Genomic DNA, 16,364 nt, shown 5'->3' on the forward strand with positions numbered 1-16,364 from the left:
GGACATAGACAAATTTATATTTTATAGCTGCGCCAGCCTATATCCTATAATAGATAAAAAATACTATTCAGGGAGATAGTACCATTAATCTTACACATATCTAATAATTCCTACTATCAGCCGTGGCCAATATTCTAGCATTTTAATTCCCTCCCGCTTGTTAGGTTCGAACTTTAATGAGTGGTGAGTTGACTCATTATCAGGCAAGACTCAGATTTGAGATAAAAATACATGTTTACTATCCCCTCTATATACATCCTATAACTATATCAAAATACACATTAGATAAATCACTTATACATATCAATACTAAATTAAGAAAGTTACTTCAATTTTAAGAGCAGCTCAGTGGATGCTTTAAGTGACATTCAAGCACATTGCTAACCACTGCATTCAAACATACAAAATTCTCTTATAGATATCCCTCTATTCTGAGATTACTATGTAAATTTAGGTTCGATTTAATTCTAACTAGTATTCTTATATATACACACATTTAGATTCACCTCATTCTAACAATTCAATCCAGTTCAAATTGACAATGGATATCAGGTCGTACTAAGTTGCACTATTCACTTAAAGTTCTCTATATTGCATTGTCCTGACATAAATTACATTACATATTAATTTCCTTCCTTCAATATGATCTCGTAATTAGGTAACAAAAGTCTACATTACCTTCACTAAACCTGGATTAGGTCTGCAGGTCTGGCTTGCCTTTGTTATGTCCGAGTGGTGGTCCCTTCCTTATCCCACATGCAGCGTTGTATTGTTACTGGATAGGCTTTCTCATCCGCAACATGGCTACTTCAATTTTGGAGATTTTTTTCGGGGGACCTCTACGAGCTCACGAACACTTATTAGGAGAATGTTCGTTCACTCACGCTGGAATTCTGTATCACTAGGAGACTACTTCAATTTCCTGCCGCCACTCATCTCTGCCCAGAGCTTCCTGGTCATGCGAGCATGACCAGGAAGCTCTGGGCACACCTCGGTGAAACGATCCAAAACCAGGAAGTCAAGAAAAAGCCTTGTTTGTCCCCGCGGGACCCCTTTTATTCTCTCCGCACAACGCCCTCTTTTTTTCTCCAGGAACTCCTACGCGGCGCCCTGATATTCTCGTCCTCATGAATTTCTCTTAACTTTCTCTCTGCTACATCAGCGTAATTTCTCAGAATCTCCATACACTTCGCTTTCTGTGAACTACACTGCCTCGGGTCATATGCCAGCAAGTACACGACCTTTGGACCTAATCTTACAAGTTGTCCAGTGATATAATACAATATTTCCTGCTCATTAAGATAAACAAATGACATGCTGCTTTGATACATTACTATAATTCGTTACCATATAAGATTGTAAAAATTCCTGTGTGTTTTGCCAAGTGCAAGCCTTTCTTTTCATTAATTTTTTTTTGTTATTAAGCCCTGAATGATTTTTTTTTTCGTTCTAAACCAAAACCATTCAGGGTGCAACAAAAGGGAGAGAAATGAAATTCATGCATCTAATACTAATACAGAGAAAGTCTTCAATCTGGTGATTGAAGATATGAAATCTGAAAATATGTTCATAACCACTTTAGCTCCCATAAGTGATCATGCAGTCTTGACCTGGAAGGTAAAGTAAGCAAACACGTAGAATTTTCATTTTCAATAGTGGGTCTCCCACAATGTGCGCTCACACTATTGAAGATGGCTCTATATAATGAAGGATGCTTTCATTAACAAGATTCTCAGTCTAAACAACTAATCTGAAACTGCTACGGTTTAATTTTTTATTCTTTGAGGGGGGGGGGGGAGTTCCACAGTGAAATTTGCTGACAAGCGCTGTTTCATACAAAAAGTGAACTCAGAGCAGTGCTGAGTAACAAAAATAAAATATATATTAAGCTCCTATTCTATGGTTTAAAGATGCATAGTGTTGTTATACAAGTAGGTATAGTTTCTTTTATGTTCCTCTTGTGTGAATATGAAGGAATAAAAGTGCTATTTACAATCAAGGAAGTGAATCTGTATTTTTTGTCCATAAAGGATAGAAACTGTTTCAGGCCAGAAAGCTTTGCTAGACTTTGTTTGAGAGTAACAAATGAAAGAAACTGATTTCTTTTGTTCCTCTCATTGGGATCCTAACTGCACTTAGAATGAGTCTGATCAGTTTAAATCTCTTGTTATTTCTCTAATGTTAATTCAGAGAGTTATTTGCATGATTGGGCATGAATGTTATAATCAGGCCCTCATGTTGTTACATTTTTGACAATTTTATGATGAAAAAATATTTGTGTGTTTTTGTAAACTAAAATTATTTTCTTGGTTATTCAGATGTTTCAAGGTTCTACTTCTGAATTAATTATTAATTAATAAATTAATAATCAATACTTTAAATTACTGATTTAAATTAGACTTTAAATCAGTAATTATTTTTAATGTGAATCCCACCCATAAAAGGTTGTAAACCTATTATATATATCAGTACTGTGGATGACGTAAATATTAGATACTCCAGAAGCTCTGCTCTAGAGACCAGACTATTATATCTGAAAAATATTCCAGACCGGAATATTTTTCAGGCCTTCAACATGGGTCTCACACTTCGTGATGAAATTTATTTCCCACTTAAAAATTAAATGAATTATACTAATACCTTGGAAAAAAATTATGTGCAAAATTTGTTAATGAACAGAATTTACATTTTATTTTCCAATCTTTTTATTTTAAAATTGGGAGCTATGTGAAATTAACAAAAATTACATTAATGTCTTTTCTTATGAATAATGCACAATTTCATTATGATTACAATTAGCAAAGAACAGAAATTACATTTTACTTTCCGATCTTTTTATTTTAAAATTGGGAGCGAAGTGAAATTAACAAAAATTACATTAATGTCTTTTCTTATGAATAATGCATAATTTCATTATGATTACAGTCTCTCTCTCTTGAAATGTAATATTGTAATAAGAATTAGATGACAATTAGCAATGAAAAGAAATTACATTTTACTTTCAGATCTTTTTAATATAGGGAGATACCTGAAATTAACAAAAATTACATTAAATGTTTCTTTCCTATGAATAAACAATTTAATGATTACAATCTCTCTTTCTCTTGGTCTCTCTTGAAATGTAATATAGTATTAATAATTAGATGACAATTTGATCCTTAAAAAAAAAAAAAATTCATATTTTAAGATTGCATTAAAAGAAAAACACATGCAAATTAAAACCATCATTACCTCCACATATCCTGCTGGAAATAAACCACACTCTCCTCCACTATTAATTCCTTCCCACCAGCCTTCTCCTACATCCTAGAAAGCAAATTCAGAAATATTTTCAAATTAATTTTCTTTAAAAACATTACAAATTATAATGATCAACCTTTACTCGTTTAGTGACAAATCTATAAATAATGAATGTGACATGCTGAAATAAATAAAGCTCAACATTATTCCTACAAAAGATGTTCTCTTTCATCATTCATTCCTTTTCAAATCTGTTAACCTTCCCTAGGATTCTCCATCATCTTTGCATACACCTTTCTTCAACTTCTTTTTAAAAATCCCTCCCCCTCTTATTTTCACCATCTTCCCAACTAACATAACTAGCAACAAACAGTTTTATCAAACCACTGAGATAAGACCACCTCTGATACAAACAGATTCATATCAGAAATGTATCAATCTTTAATACAATGATAAAACTATATAAAAAAACTTTTTTTATACAGTTTTTCATCTACATTATATAAAATATGTTTTATATAATGTAATTATATGAAAAACATATAGACAACTATTGTTATTTGAAATCTTCATTTTTTTTCATGGACAAATTTAATGGCTCAAAGAAATCTATGAAATAAATAATTGACTGTACCAGTACCACTAGAGATCGATGTGATATACAGCAAATAAGTTTGAAAACAAAGGGAATCAGAAAACAGAACTTCAGAGATTACCTGGGGGAGGGGGGGGGGGGAACTACAAAGTGCATTTTAGAAGTAATGCTTTTTTGTCAGCCTTGCCTTATAGAACGGGCACTCACTCCAGAAATGTCTTAATCTATCTCAAACACAATCCTCAAGACTAAATAAAAACATACATGACATTTTATTAAATTTGAATTTAAATGCTATGAAATCATCCAAATCTTAACTACTTATTCTGTATGCCAATCTCCAAGTTTTGAGAAGTGATTACTACTAATTGTTCATAATGTTGTTTTAAACAATTATTTAAAATTATTGTTTTATGTATGCAACTTTTACAGTTGTTATGTTGAATGGTGGAATCACATAATTCAGTAGCACCCAAGATACAAGCTAGTATGCACATGATTCAATGACTTATGTTTCGAATGTAGTTGCCATTCAGTCTCCCTAATGATACCCACATAACATTAAATAAAATATACTGAAGTTTTTCTAATAAAATTCAGCGTATATAAATTGTTTACATGTGTAAGCTGTGAAAATTTTTAAGTATGTCTAGTACAAGTGCTCTATTAACACATTCACTGCACGCTCTTCAGGCGTAGTTCGTTACCGTACGTTAAGAAATTTCACTTGTTCAAGGTCAGTACGAGTAATCTTGTTGCTGGTGGTAATCTACATATGAGTATATTCGTAGTTGGCTAGTTGGCTTGTGAGGCACATATACCAACTATGAGTATACACACTTTCGTTACTACGCTCCCCACGCCAAGCACTTTCACTTCTTCAAGGTCAGTACGAGTAATCTCATTGCCGGCAGTAAGCGTCATACGAGTATATTCGTAGTTGGCTTGTGAGGCTCATATACCAACTACGAGTATACTTGTAGTTGGCAGCAAACGTGTTAAAATTATTTAACCTTTTAATGGTATATCACATCATATACACTGCTTAGAACGAAGACAATGAACACCCTTATGGATAAGGTGCATCAGGCCATGTAACACTTCCTTGCTGGGAAGAGGAAAGTGCATGTAGTAATAAGGGGATAGAATTTCTAGAATTCTTGAGGGATAAATGCCTTAGGCAACATGTAATAGAGGGAACAAGAGTTTCAAGCGTTTTGGATTTGTTCATAATGTCAGAAGAGTTGATAATAAGTGAAATGACATCTCTCCCACCAGTTGGAGAGAGTGACCATGTGGTTTTGACATGGATGATGAATAGACATGCAGGTGTATCAAAGAAAAGAGAATCTATATGGGAATTATAATAGTCTTAAGTATCAACTAGGGGAAGTTCCATGGAGGGCAGAATTGGAAGGCCAGGATATCATTAGTGCTTGGAAAATTGTGAAGCAGCATTTGTTAGCAGCAATAGTAAGCTGTATTACACAAGTGAAGAAGCAGACACAATTTGGTGTAAAGTGGATGACAAACAATATCAAACAGGAACTGCAGTTGAAAAAGAGATTATGGAAGAAATATCAGGAGAGGGGTGATGGGCAGATACATGAAAAATATAAGACGCAGACCAGGAGAGCGACTAGTATGGTGAGGAAGGCAAAACTGGAATATACGACGAGATTGGCACTAAGATCAAAAGAAAATCCTAGGGAATTTTTTAGCTATGTGGCCAGTATGAGGAGAAATTATTGTAGAAGAATGACATTGCGAGATAAAAATGGGAATACAGTAACTGATGCAGAGGACATAGTAGAGTTGTTCAATAAGCACTTTATTGGAGTATTTTATCCTGGAGAAGAAGGTTTTAATACTAGAGGGATAGGGCAGGTTAAGGATTTAGAGGTGTAAGAGAAGAGTGTGTTCCAAATACTGAGTACTCTGGATAGCAGTAAAGCAGTGGGACTGGATGGTATTTCACCATGGGTTTTGAGGGAATGTGCTAAAGAACTGACAGCTACATTGACCTGGCTCTTTAATAAAAGTCTGGCTGTGAGAAAGGAACCCAAGGAATGGAAGAAAGGTAAGATAGTGCCGCTGCACAAGGGCGGTAGCAGATTGGAAGTGTCGAATTATAGGTCAGTTTATGTGTCATCAATAGTTGTTAAGGTCTTGGAGAAATTAGTGAAGGACTATATACAGCTTCGGCAGATGAGGGTAATGTTATCTGTGAGAATAAACATGGATTTGTTAACGGGCACTCTTGCTTTAATAATACGATTGCCTTTTATAATAAAGCGACAAGAGCAGTTGATGAGGGAAAGGCATATATGCCATTTTTATAGATTTTCCAAAGGCTGACAGGGTGCCACATGATAAGCTGATATTTAAGTTGCAGCAGATGGGTTTAAATGTCAGGTAAGTCACATGGATTCAGGATTGGCTGTCTGATAGGTATCAGAGTTGTGTATGGTGGGGTAATATCAAGGAAGTAGAAGGTTACAAGTGGGGTTTCAAAGGGCTCAGTAATAGGAACTGTATTGTTCAACCTTTATATCAATGACATTGTCAATGGATTGCAAGGGGATATTCAGTTGTTTGCGGATGACGTAAAGCTGGGAAGGGTTATCAGTAATACTGCAGATGTGGCAGTCCTGAAAGGATTTGAAAAAAACTAGACAGATGGGCAAATGAATGGGGGTGTCGGTTTAATGCAGCAAAATGTAAGGTCTTTAAGTTTGGGACACATCGATGGGCCGCTGCATACTCTATTGGAGGAGCTATACTGGAGGAAGTAAGGGAGACAAGAGATCTGGGGAGGGTGATGACTGATAGAAAACTGAAATTCAGGAAGAATATTTCAAAGGTAGCAAATTCAACATTTAAATATGGAAAAAGAAATTCAAATTGTCGGCCTGGTTCGCCAAAATGGTTAGCATATCCACTCTCCAGCCAAAAGGCTGCAGGTTCGAATCCCGCCGTGGGCATAGATGTTTGTGCTTGTCTGTGAAAATACTAGTGGTGGTCGGCGGTAGATGGCATTGGTGTAGATGATGAAAATAGTTGTAGTTGGTAGAAGAGGTGAGTTGTAGAGTAGGTGCCCTCTCTCGATGAGTCTCTGGACTCCCTGGAGGTGTCATGTAATAAATATCAGTACTATAAACATAATAATCCTGAATGGCAAAGAAATGGAGCTAGCTGAGGAATTAGATAAGTACCAGATTGACGTAATAGGGATGACTGAGACAAAAAAGACAAAAACTGATAAGATATTTCTCAGCAATAAATACAAAATGTTATATCCAGACAATGACAATCAAGGAAAAGGATTAGTCATAGTAGTGCCGTAACGAAGGCATGGCGAAAGAAGAGCCAGGCATGGGTGTAACTAGGTTTGGGGTGCAAAACGTAAAAAATAAAAATAAATAAATAGATATAAAAGTCTGCAATTTTATATTGTATTTTTAAATTTCGGCAATACGCCGCTTTAGACACACAAATGGAAACACTGAACTCATTTTGATGAAGTTAATAGTAAGTATTTAACATATTGCATTTAGTAAAATTTAGCTTGTTACATTTCAATTTTTTCGGTCCGCGTGGTTAGCCTAGTGGCTATGTACTACACAACCATATACCTGGGGAAGGAGTGTCCTAGGTTCAATTCCCGTTCTACGACGTGAGGAGCTTAAGGATGTTCCTCGGCATAGCCAAGTTAGCTGTTCTTGGGTGTTGACAGCAGGATTTTTCGCAAAGTTTATCTCGGGTTTTTCATCCCGCAAGCAGGCAAACTGGCCCTGTGAACACACGTTGCTACAGAAACCCCCCCCCCGCCCCGCGAGCGGCAGGCCTGTTGGGGATTGTACTGACAAAAAGTCGCATCGAATTGTAACACGCAGGCACTGCATTGTAAGCAGGATAAAGGCGTAGAGGAAGAGAGAAGATTTTAATTTTTTAAAATCTTTGTCATTTTTGGTTTGGGGGTGGCGCAAGTTAGACACCTACCACAGGTGCTTCATACCCTCATTACTGTACTGAGCCATAGTATTCAACACTAAATACGAGGCTAATCTTATTGAATGGCAGGGTCTCAAGTAGAGTGATTTGGGCAAATATCAGAATGGGGAACTGGACAATGAGACTTATTTGTGCCTATGGCCCCACAGAATGTTCTATAAGGTAGAAGTGGAGGAATTTTTTGAGGGGCTTTAGAAAAAGCAACTGACACGATGAAAAAGGAAAAGTTGGTCTATGTTGGGAATCTAAATAGCAGAGTAGGAAATGATTGTGAGACATACAAAAATATTTTGGGAAAATTTGGAGAAAAGAGCAAACCTAATAATAATGGCAAATACTTCATTTTCGGTTCAGGACATGGACTGGTTATTACTAACACCATGTTCCAACATAAAAATATGCACAAATTCACATGGAGAGAAGAGGCAAGGAATAAGAAAAGTCTCATTGACTATGTTATTGTTGATAGTGATGTTTTCTCCCTGGTGAAGCAGTCCAGAGTGTACAGAGGATTTGAAATTGGAAGTGTGATCACTATTTAGTCTTGAGCGGGATAAAATTGAATTTCATATTCAAAAGAATAACATGTAAGAAAGTTTTAAAGCGAATAAAAGTTGAGCAGCTCCCAGATGTCAACTGTAGACTAAAATACACAAAGATTATTAAAGAAAAAATGAGAGTTTCAGAACAGGAATCAAACCTTGGAGATTCAGTGGTAAGTCTTGAAGAAAACCTTGATTGATTCAGCCAGAGAGGCATGTGGTGAGGTTGTCTGCAAGGATAGAAAAATCAGTACTCCATGGTGGACACAGGAAGTTAAAGAGGCGGTGAAAGAAAAGAAGAAAGCATACGAAAAGTTCCTGGCAAATAAGTCTGCTTGTGCTCTCAGAGAATACAGAGACAAATGTAAGAAAGCTAACACTGTGTAAAACTGGCTAAACAAAAGTCATGGAAGGACTTTGGTAAGAACATTCAAAATAAATATCAAGAAGGTGGCAAAATATTCTGGAGGCTGTTGAAGAAGCTTAGAAATGCAGGAAAGAGTGCTGTAAAAGGACTTAGAGATGATAAAGGTAACATGAAAACGGGAGAAAAAGATATCTTTGAAGTATGGAGTAATTACTTTGAATAATTGCTAAATGAAACAAGCAGTGGTAGCACAGTGGTAAAAAACACTGAACAGGCATACATTCAGGAATACATATCGATACTTCAAGTAGAAAAGGCTATCAAAGGCTTGAAATGTGAAAAAGCAGCAGGAGTAGATGGTATTCGACCAGCAATGCTGAAGTATGGCGGTATAAAATTCTGACAGTGGCTGCACTGCATAGTTCAGAAGTCCTGGACAGAAGGACAGATTCCCGATGATTGGAGTAGAGTTCTCATAGTACCCATATATAAAAAGGGAAATAAAACTGAATGAGAATTACAGAGGTAATTCTCATTCTGAGTGTGTTCCCTACTGAGTGTGCCTGGTAAGATTTATACAGGTATACTTAAAACACGGTTGAGAAGAATTGTCGAAGAAAAGCTAGGTGAAGAACAAGCTGGATTCAGGCCAAATAGAGGCTTTCAGGATCAGATCTTCACTTTACGACAAATAGTCGAGAAAGCATGGGAATATAACAAAGATCTGTATTTAAGTTTTGTCGATCTCGAAAACGCATATGACAAGGTGCCAAGAGAGTGCTATTCAATATGCTACAGTTATATGGTGGCAATGAGGCATTATATCAAATAATATTTAGTCTTTATTTGAGTTGTAAGTCAGCAGTTAGAATTCAAGGAAGTACAGGAAGATGGTTTAATGTTAAATCTGGTATCACACAAGGATGTACATTATCCCCTCTGTTATTCATTATGTATATGGATCATATTATGTAGGAAAGTAGTATTATGCTTGATATCAAAATTGGAGATGTTAATGTCAACTCTTTGCTTTATGCGGATGATGTTAAACTTCTAAATAAATCTGATTACAGGTCTGCAAGATTCACTGACTAAATTGAATAACTGTTGTAATAGATATGGTACGAAGGTCAGCAATAATAACACAAAGACAATGAAAATAGGCAGAATCGTTGAAAATGTCAACTGCGTTATGAATGGAGAACCTGTGGAACAAGTAAAACATTTCAGCTACTTAGGCACGATTTTTAGTGAAGATAGTAAATTAAATATGGAAATAGACAACAGAATCAACAAAGCTGTTATGATAGAAAGTCAACTGAATAAATTCATTTGGAATAAGAGAGAAATTAGTCGGAACACTATATTAGCTGTATACAAGACAGTGTTCAAACCAATTTTAACTTATGGATCTGAGAGCTCGGTCAGAAGTAAAACACTTGACTAAAGACTGCAGATATGAGAGTCCTGAGAAAGATTAGAGGCATGAACAGATGGCATCAATGGCAATATCACATTAAAAATGGAGATATTAGGAAGAACTTGACATTGTCAGCATCCTGGAATGCATTAGCAGAGCTAATCTCAGGTGGTATGGTCACTTAAACAGAATGGGTGAGGAAAAATTAGCAAAAGAAGTTTTCTTTGCCAGGTTAGCAGGAAAACGAACGAGAGGAAGACCAAGATATAGGTGGATTGATACGACACAAAGTGCCTTAGATGACAGAAATATGAGATCTGATAATGTTGGAGTCTTGACAAGTAACAGGCTGATTTGGAGGAAAAGTGTAGATAGGAAGTTAGTAATGTAAATTTTTCATGTAGTACTATCATATTCTGTACACCCCTTGAGGGATACATGGCAGGAATTTGATGATGATGATATTGCAAAGGTGGTGAAGGTAACCCAGAGGATTGCTGCAATACTGAGAAGGATGCTGACCTACAAAGATAAAAGAGTTATCATTCAATTGTATAAGACGCTGATCAGACCACACTAAGGCTACTGTTCTCAAATTTGGTCCCCAGGATTTGAAGGGGATAAATTAGCTGTGGAAAGGGTACAGAGGCAGATAGCAAGAAAGGCTTTATGACGGTACAATGTCAGTTACGAGGATCGACTGAGGGAATGTGGACTGCAGAATTTGGTAGATAGAAGGAGAGGTGATATGATCGAGTCTTTTAAACTGTTGAGAGGCAGTTACAGGGTAGACATTGGGGAGTACTTTTGCTTGGTGGAATGGCAGGATGGAGAGATGCCAAGGGGCTGCCCTGGAAGTTACGAGAAGAAGCTGTGAGCAAGAGGGTGAGGAGTAGTTTCTTCATGTGGAGGCTGAATGAACCATGGAATGCATTGTCTGAGAGAGTGGTTAGAGGAAGAACAGTCAATGAGTTCAAGGAGTGGTATGATACTGTGTTTCCTAAGAAGGACCTCACACGATGAGTCCTTTGACTCCATGGAGGCCTCAGTAATAATAATAATATTAATAATAAACTGGAGGAATATGATTCTCCCAAGTCTGTGCAACTGCATCTAGGTGAAATGGCTGCGAGAAGGAAATTGGTGGAGTTTGAAAGAGGCATTGTGATGGGATGCAATGCTATAGACTTATCATCATCATCATCGAATTCCTGACATATACCCTCAAGGGGTGTACAGGATATGATAGTACTACATGACAAATTTACATCATTAATAACTTCCTATCGATAATTTTCCTCCAAATCAATCTGTTACCTGTCCAGATTCCAACATTGTCAGATCTTATATTTCTATCTTCCAAGGCACTTTTTACTGTATCAATCTACCTATATCTTGGTCTTCCTCTGGGTCTTTTTCCTGCCAACCTGGCAGAGAACACTTGTTTTGCTAATCTTCATCCCAGGTCAACAATCAGTGATATCATTCTAAGTTGGAAGCACAGGACGTCAACTGCAGCTACCAGTAACCACACTCCTCGAAGTGTAGAAGAGTCACCATACTCACCAAACATGACCTTAGAGCAAGATGAAAAATACCATGAAAGATAATATTTAAAAGTTGCCATTCATTGGCAGGCACATTGAATGCAAAGTGCTGGCCATCAGCTGAACACGAATGTGCACAAAAACATTAAAAACCAATCTGCACAACATAGGTTTCTATAGTAGGAAAGCAATATGTAAGCCCCACATTATCCAAACCAACATGCAGCATCATCTTCAGTGGTGCAAAGAGCATGTACAGTGATATATGAAAACTTATTCTCTTACCAGAGTGCGTAACCCCGACTATGAAATTCGGAGGTAGCAATGTGATGGTATTGTCATGTTTAACCTGGTTTGACTTCAGATCTCTGTTTGTGGTGTCACGAACATTAAACTCAGAGAGGTATCTAAACATTCTGGACAATGCAATGGTTCCTATTTTGTGGCATTTCTGTAGAAGTGATTATTGTCTCTTTAAGCAAGACAATGCACTGTGTCATAAGGCTGTTGTAATTGTGTGGTTTGCAGACATGAATGTCACCACACTTGACTGGCTTCCACAGAGCCCAAATCTCCATCCTACTGAACATATGCGGGATGAATCAGCGCATTGGGCAAGGTCAAGGGATATGTCCCACAACAGTCCAGGACCTCATTATGTGCATACAGGAAAAATGGCAAAAAATTCTCAGTGATTGCTATTGTATGCTTGTGAAAGTATGCCCCTGTATAATTGCTGCAGTCATTACAGCAAAAAGAGGTCGTACAGCTTATTAAAATGGGTGCCATGGCTGCTTGTTCCTCATACTATGGTGTCTGTTGACACCAAGTACAAGGCTTTATATAGTTTTTACATTAGCATAAATGCTGAAATATAAAGGATGAACCTTTAAAATAGGTGCTTGGTTGAATGGTATTCTGTTGTCTCCTAATTTCAGTGCTTTTTGTTGTTGTTTGTTCTACTGTGTCAGTAAAATGAGTTTTACTGACAAAGTGATTTGTCTTGCTTAATGATGACCTGATAGTTTAGCTAATTTCTCTCTTATTCTACATAAATTCAGCTGAATGTCAGTTTTGCTTATTATATTATCTATTTCCTAATAACTGATTTGGGATCTTCACTAAAAACTGTACTCATATAACTTGAATGTTTTGCTTTTTACTTATTCTAAAAGATCACTATTGAAAATGCAGTTAATGTGTTCCATTAGCTACCTAGTTTAATAGTGTCTTTTAAAAACTAAGTTTCAGACCTAATTTGTTACAGTACTTGATTTATTTAGGAGCAAAGAACTGGATTTAAATTCTCCAATTTTGATGTCAAGTTTAATGCCACTTTCCTAAATGTTATCCATATAACAAGCAATCTTTCAACATCTCCTTCGATTCTAACTGCTGAATTACTTAAGTGTCATTTATTGCTCTGTACGCCATTCATATCATAAATGAAGCCTTTTGATAAACTTTTCCCTTAACATTTAGGTGGCTAAGATACAGCTTCTGCAATTGGCAATGGGATGTATGGAATTATACAGACATGATGGATTGCATTTCAATGGCTTTGGAGTGAGTAAACTGCAGAAACTGTTGCTAAATGGAAGTAGAGTGTGTGTGTGATACAAGCAATAAATCAGAAGTAATATACTTCTGTCTCTTCAATACCACTCTCCTGAGTGGTAGTGAAGAGACAGAAGTGCATGGCAATGGAAACAGTAGTAGTGTGAGAGATGATGAGAGAACAGGAATGCAAGAAGAACAGGGAAATGGGGAGGAGCCTGGGTGGACAGGGAGATATAGCATAGGGAGAGTGGATGTAAGTAGTAGTAGTAAATGCACGTAAGGGTATGATCTGCATAGAAATAGAATAGATCACAATGTGAGTGGGGAAGTTGGGACTGAGCAGACATGCGGCAGGCAGTGATAAAGGTGACTGGGCAAGTGTCATAACCAACAAGTCGCTTGGATAGGACTGGTTATAGACCTAAAAGTGAATTACTTTATTTACAAAAAAAATGCCAGAAGTATCAGAAATAAAGGAGATGAAATGGCTTCACTGATTAATTTATTTTGTCCTCAAAACGCTAGAATAAGTGAAACATTGTTTAATGAAAATGATATACTAATAGGAATAAAGATGGAAGAATACAGTATTTTTCGCAAGGACAGAAAGAACAAGAATGGAGTGGGACTGCTGCTGATGATAGTAGAGGAATATCCACATAAGGTAGACAAGAAAGAGGAAGATAGCAGCAATGGTTATGAGGCAGTGTGCCGTGAGGTGGATCTTGACAGGAAGACATATTTAGTTGGATGTTGATATAGGCCAAGAAATGTGGACAGTGGTGATGAAGAAATGTTTAAACTTGGGTTAGGAAAGGAAGTGCGATTATTATGGGCGATTTAAAAAAAAAAATCAGCTAAGGCCTTTTATTCCCTTATAGGGATAAGGCAAGCCTTTATATCCTATCTAGCTTTTGGAGACTGAGTGGGTGGTTCAATCTCCACCAGTAGCCAATCAGAGATAGATGGCACATGTCTATCACTAATCATAGGCAGCCACTGATGAAGAAACCGGCAAACAAGTGGTGCCATCTCTTGGTACCTAACCCTAAGGATATGTTACTGTCTGAAATAATGTGGGTACAATGGTCGATTTTCTTGAGTTTACGGGATGAAAAACCCGCTTGCTCGTGCCAGAGATCGACCGACACAGGAACTGGTCAAAGATAGGCTTAGAAAAAGTTCCACCAGTCGGCAAGTAGACTTGAACCTAAGTCTAACTTCGAGCGACCAAGTGCAGAGGACACAAGCACCATTTCCACTGAGCTACACAGGCCTATGGGCGATTTTAATTATGGCAGTATAGATTGGAATAAAGAGATAGCATCCAGGAATAAGTAAAATGAATTTACTGAGTTCTTGAGTGATAATTCTCTCAGGAAGCATGTAAAGGAGGGCATGCAAGGATCAAGAGTTTTCGATCTAACCATTTCATCAGAGAATGTAATTGAGAGTGATGTTTCACACTTTCCTTCAGTTGGTGAGCGTGATCATGAAGAGATCTTAGTTTGTGGCTAGCCATATGTAGACTTCTGTGAGGAAAGGATATATTTGGAAGTACAAGGCAAGTAATTATGACAAGCTTAGTGGAGAGCTCAGAGACATAGCATGGAATGAGGAAATTGAGCAGTAAGGAAATAAATGCTGCTTGGGAACAGCATCAATACGTAAATGTATTCCAAAGGTCAAAAGGCTGAATAAGGTACACATAAAGTGGATGAATGAGGGACTTAAGCATGAAATCTAGACGAAGAGGGTACTTTGGAGGCAGTACAAAATGAATAATGGTAATAATCAGTTACATAAAGAGTGACACAGTAAGCAAAGACAACAAAAGTGCAGTATGAGCAGAAATTAGCCAATCAGTTGAAGAAAAACCCTAGAAAGGTTTTAGATAATATGTGACAAGTAGAAGGAAGAATGATTATGCTAAGACGATGCTAATGGATGAATATGGGAGAATAGTAACCGCTTCAGAAGACATTGTTGAGGTACTCAGTGATCAATTTATAAGAGTGTTTCATTCTCATCAGGGTGAAATCATGAGAAACTCAAGTGTATGGACAAAAGAGAAGACTGCTTAATTGTGAGCGAGCAGGGGGTATATGAAGCAATAAATAAACTTGATGTCAATAAGGTGACAGGATATGAAGAGATATCACCATGAGTCTTAAGAGAATGTTCCACTGAACTGGCAGTAGCACTAGCATGCTTGTTTAATAAGTCTTACAACAGCACAGGTTTCAAGGGAGCAGAAAGAAGATAAAATCGTTCCACTGCATAAAGGCGGGGTTAAGGCTGCGACTTCAAATTATAGGACAATCTGTATATCTGGAGTTGTGGTGATGGTACTAGAGAGATTGGTGAGAACTAAGATACAGAAATGGATTGATAACAATAGTATTCTCTGTGGTTGTCAACATTATTATTATTATTACGGGTATCTCCATGGAGTCAGTAGACTCATCGCGGGAGACCCAAACTAGCAAAACAATATCTGTCATATCTCTTCTTGAATTCATTTACAGACGAAGAGCTCACAACTAAGTCAGGCAATGAATTTCACTCGTTCACCACCCTCCAGGCAAAAAACCTTGTTCTGACACCTTGTTAACCACACTCTTCTTTAATTTCCAGAGATGACCTCTTGTTCTTCCATCACTATCACACAGAGGAAACATTTCCCCTGCATCAATCCTATAAAAACCTTTCAGTAATTTAAATGTTTCTATCATATCCCCTCTTCTTCGCCTATCAACTAATCTCTGCAATCCACAAGCTCTCAATCAATGTAGGGGCTATTTTTATATCACTCACCAATTTGGTCACTCTTCTGAACCCTCTCCACAGCCTCCTCATCTCCAAGGAATCCAGGTGACCAGACCTGAGCACAGTAATCCAAATGTGGAAGTATCAATGCTTTATAAAGGGGAATAATAACCTCTTTATCTCTGGATGTCAGTGTGTTCCTCAACAACCAAGTAATCCTATGTGCAATCTTGGACACCTCAGCAATGTGTTCTCTGAACTTCATCTCCCTATCTACCAACACCCCTAAGTCCCTAGCCTCATCAATCTC

At 37.2% G+C, this 16,364-nt stretch overlaps 1 protein-coding gene across 2 annotated transcripts in view; it reads right to left on the reverse strand.

The window, feature by feature from the left end:
• Positions 1 to 16,364, reverse strand: part of SH3PX1 (sorting nexin 33-like protein SH3PX1) — a 434,063-nt gene that overhangs the window by 375,063 nt on the left and 42,636 nt on the right. For both annotated transcript variants that reach the window (XM_090401212.1, XM_090401213.1), the window contains exon 3: positions 3,232 to 3,306. In XM_090401212.1, the coding sequence (XP_090257338.1) occupies positions 3,232 to 3,306 (75 nt within the window). The remainder of the gene's footprint in view (positions 1 to 3,231; positions 3,307 to 16,364) is intronic.

The sequence above is a fragment of the Typopeltis vanoorti genome, chromosome 12 (genome assembly GCF_054136105.1).
Source record: "Typopeltis vanoorti isolate ZY-2024b chromosome 12, IOZ_Tvanoo_1.0, whole genome shotgun sequence".
NCBI classification, from domain to species: Eukaryota; Metazoa; Arthropoda; class Arachnida; order Uropygi; family Thelyphonidae; genus Typopeltis; species Typopeltis vanoorti.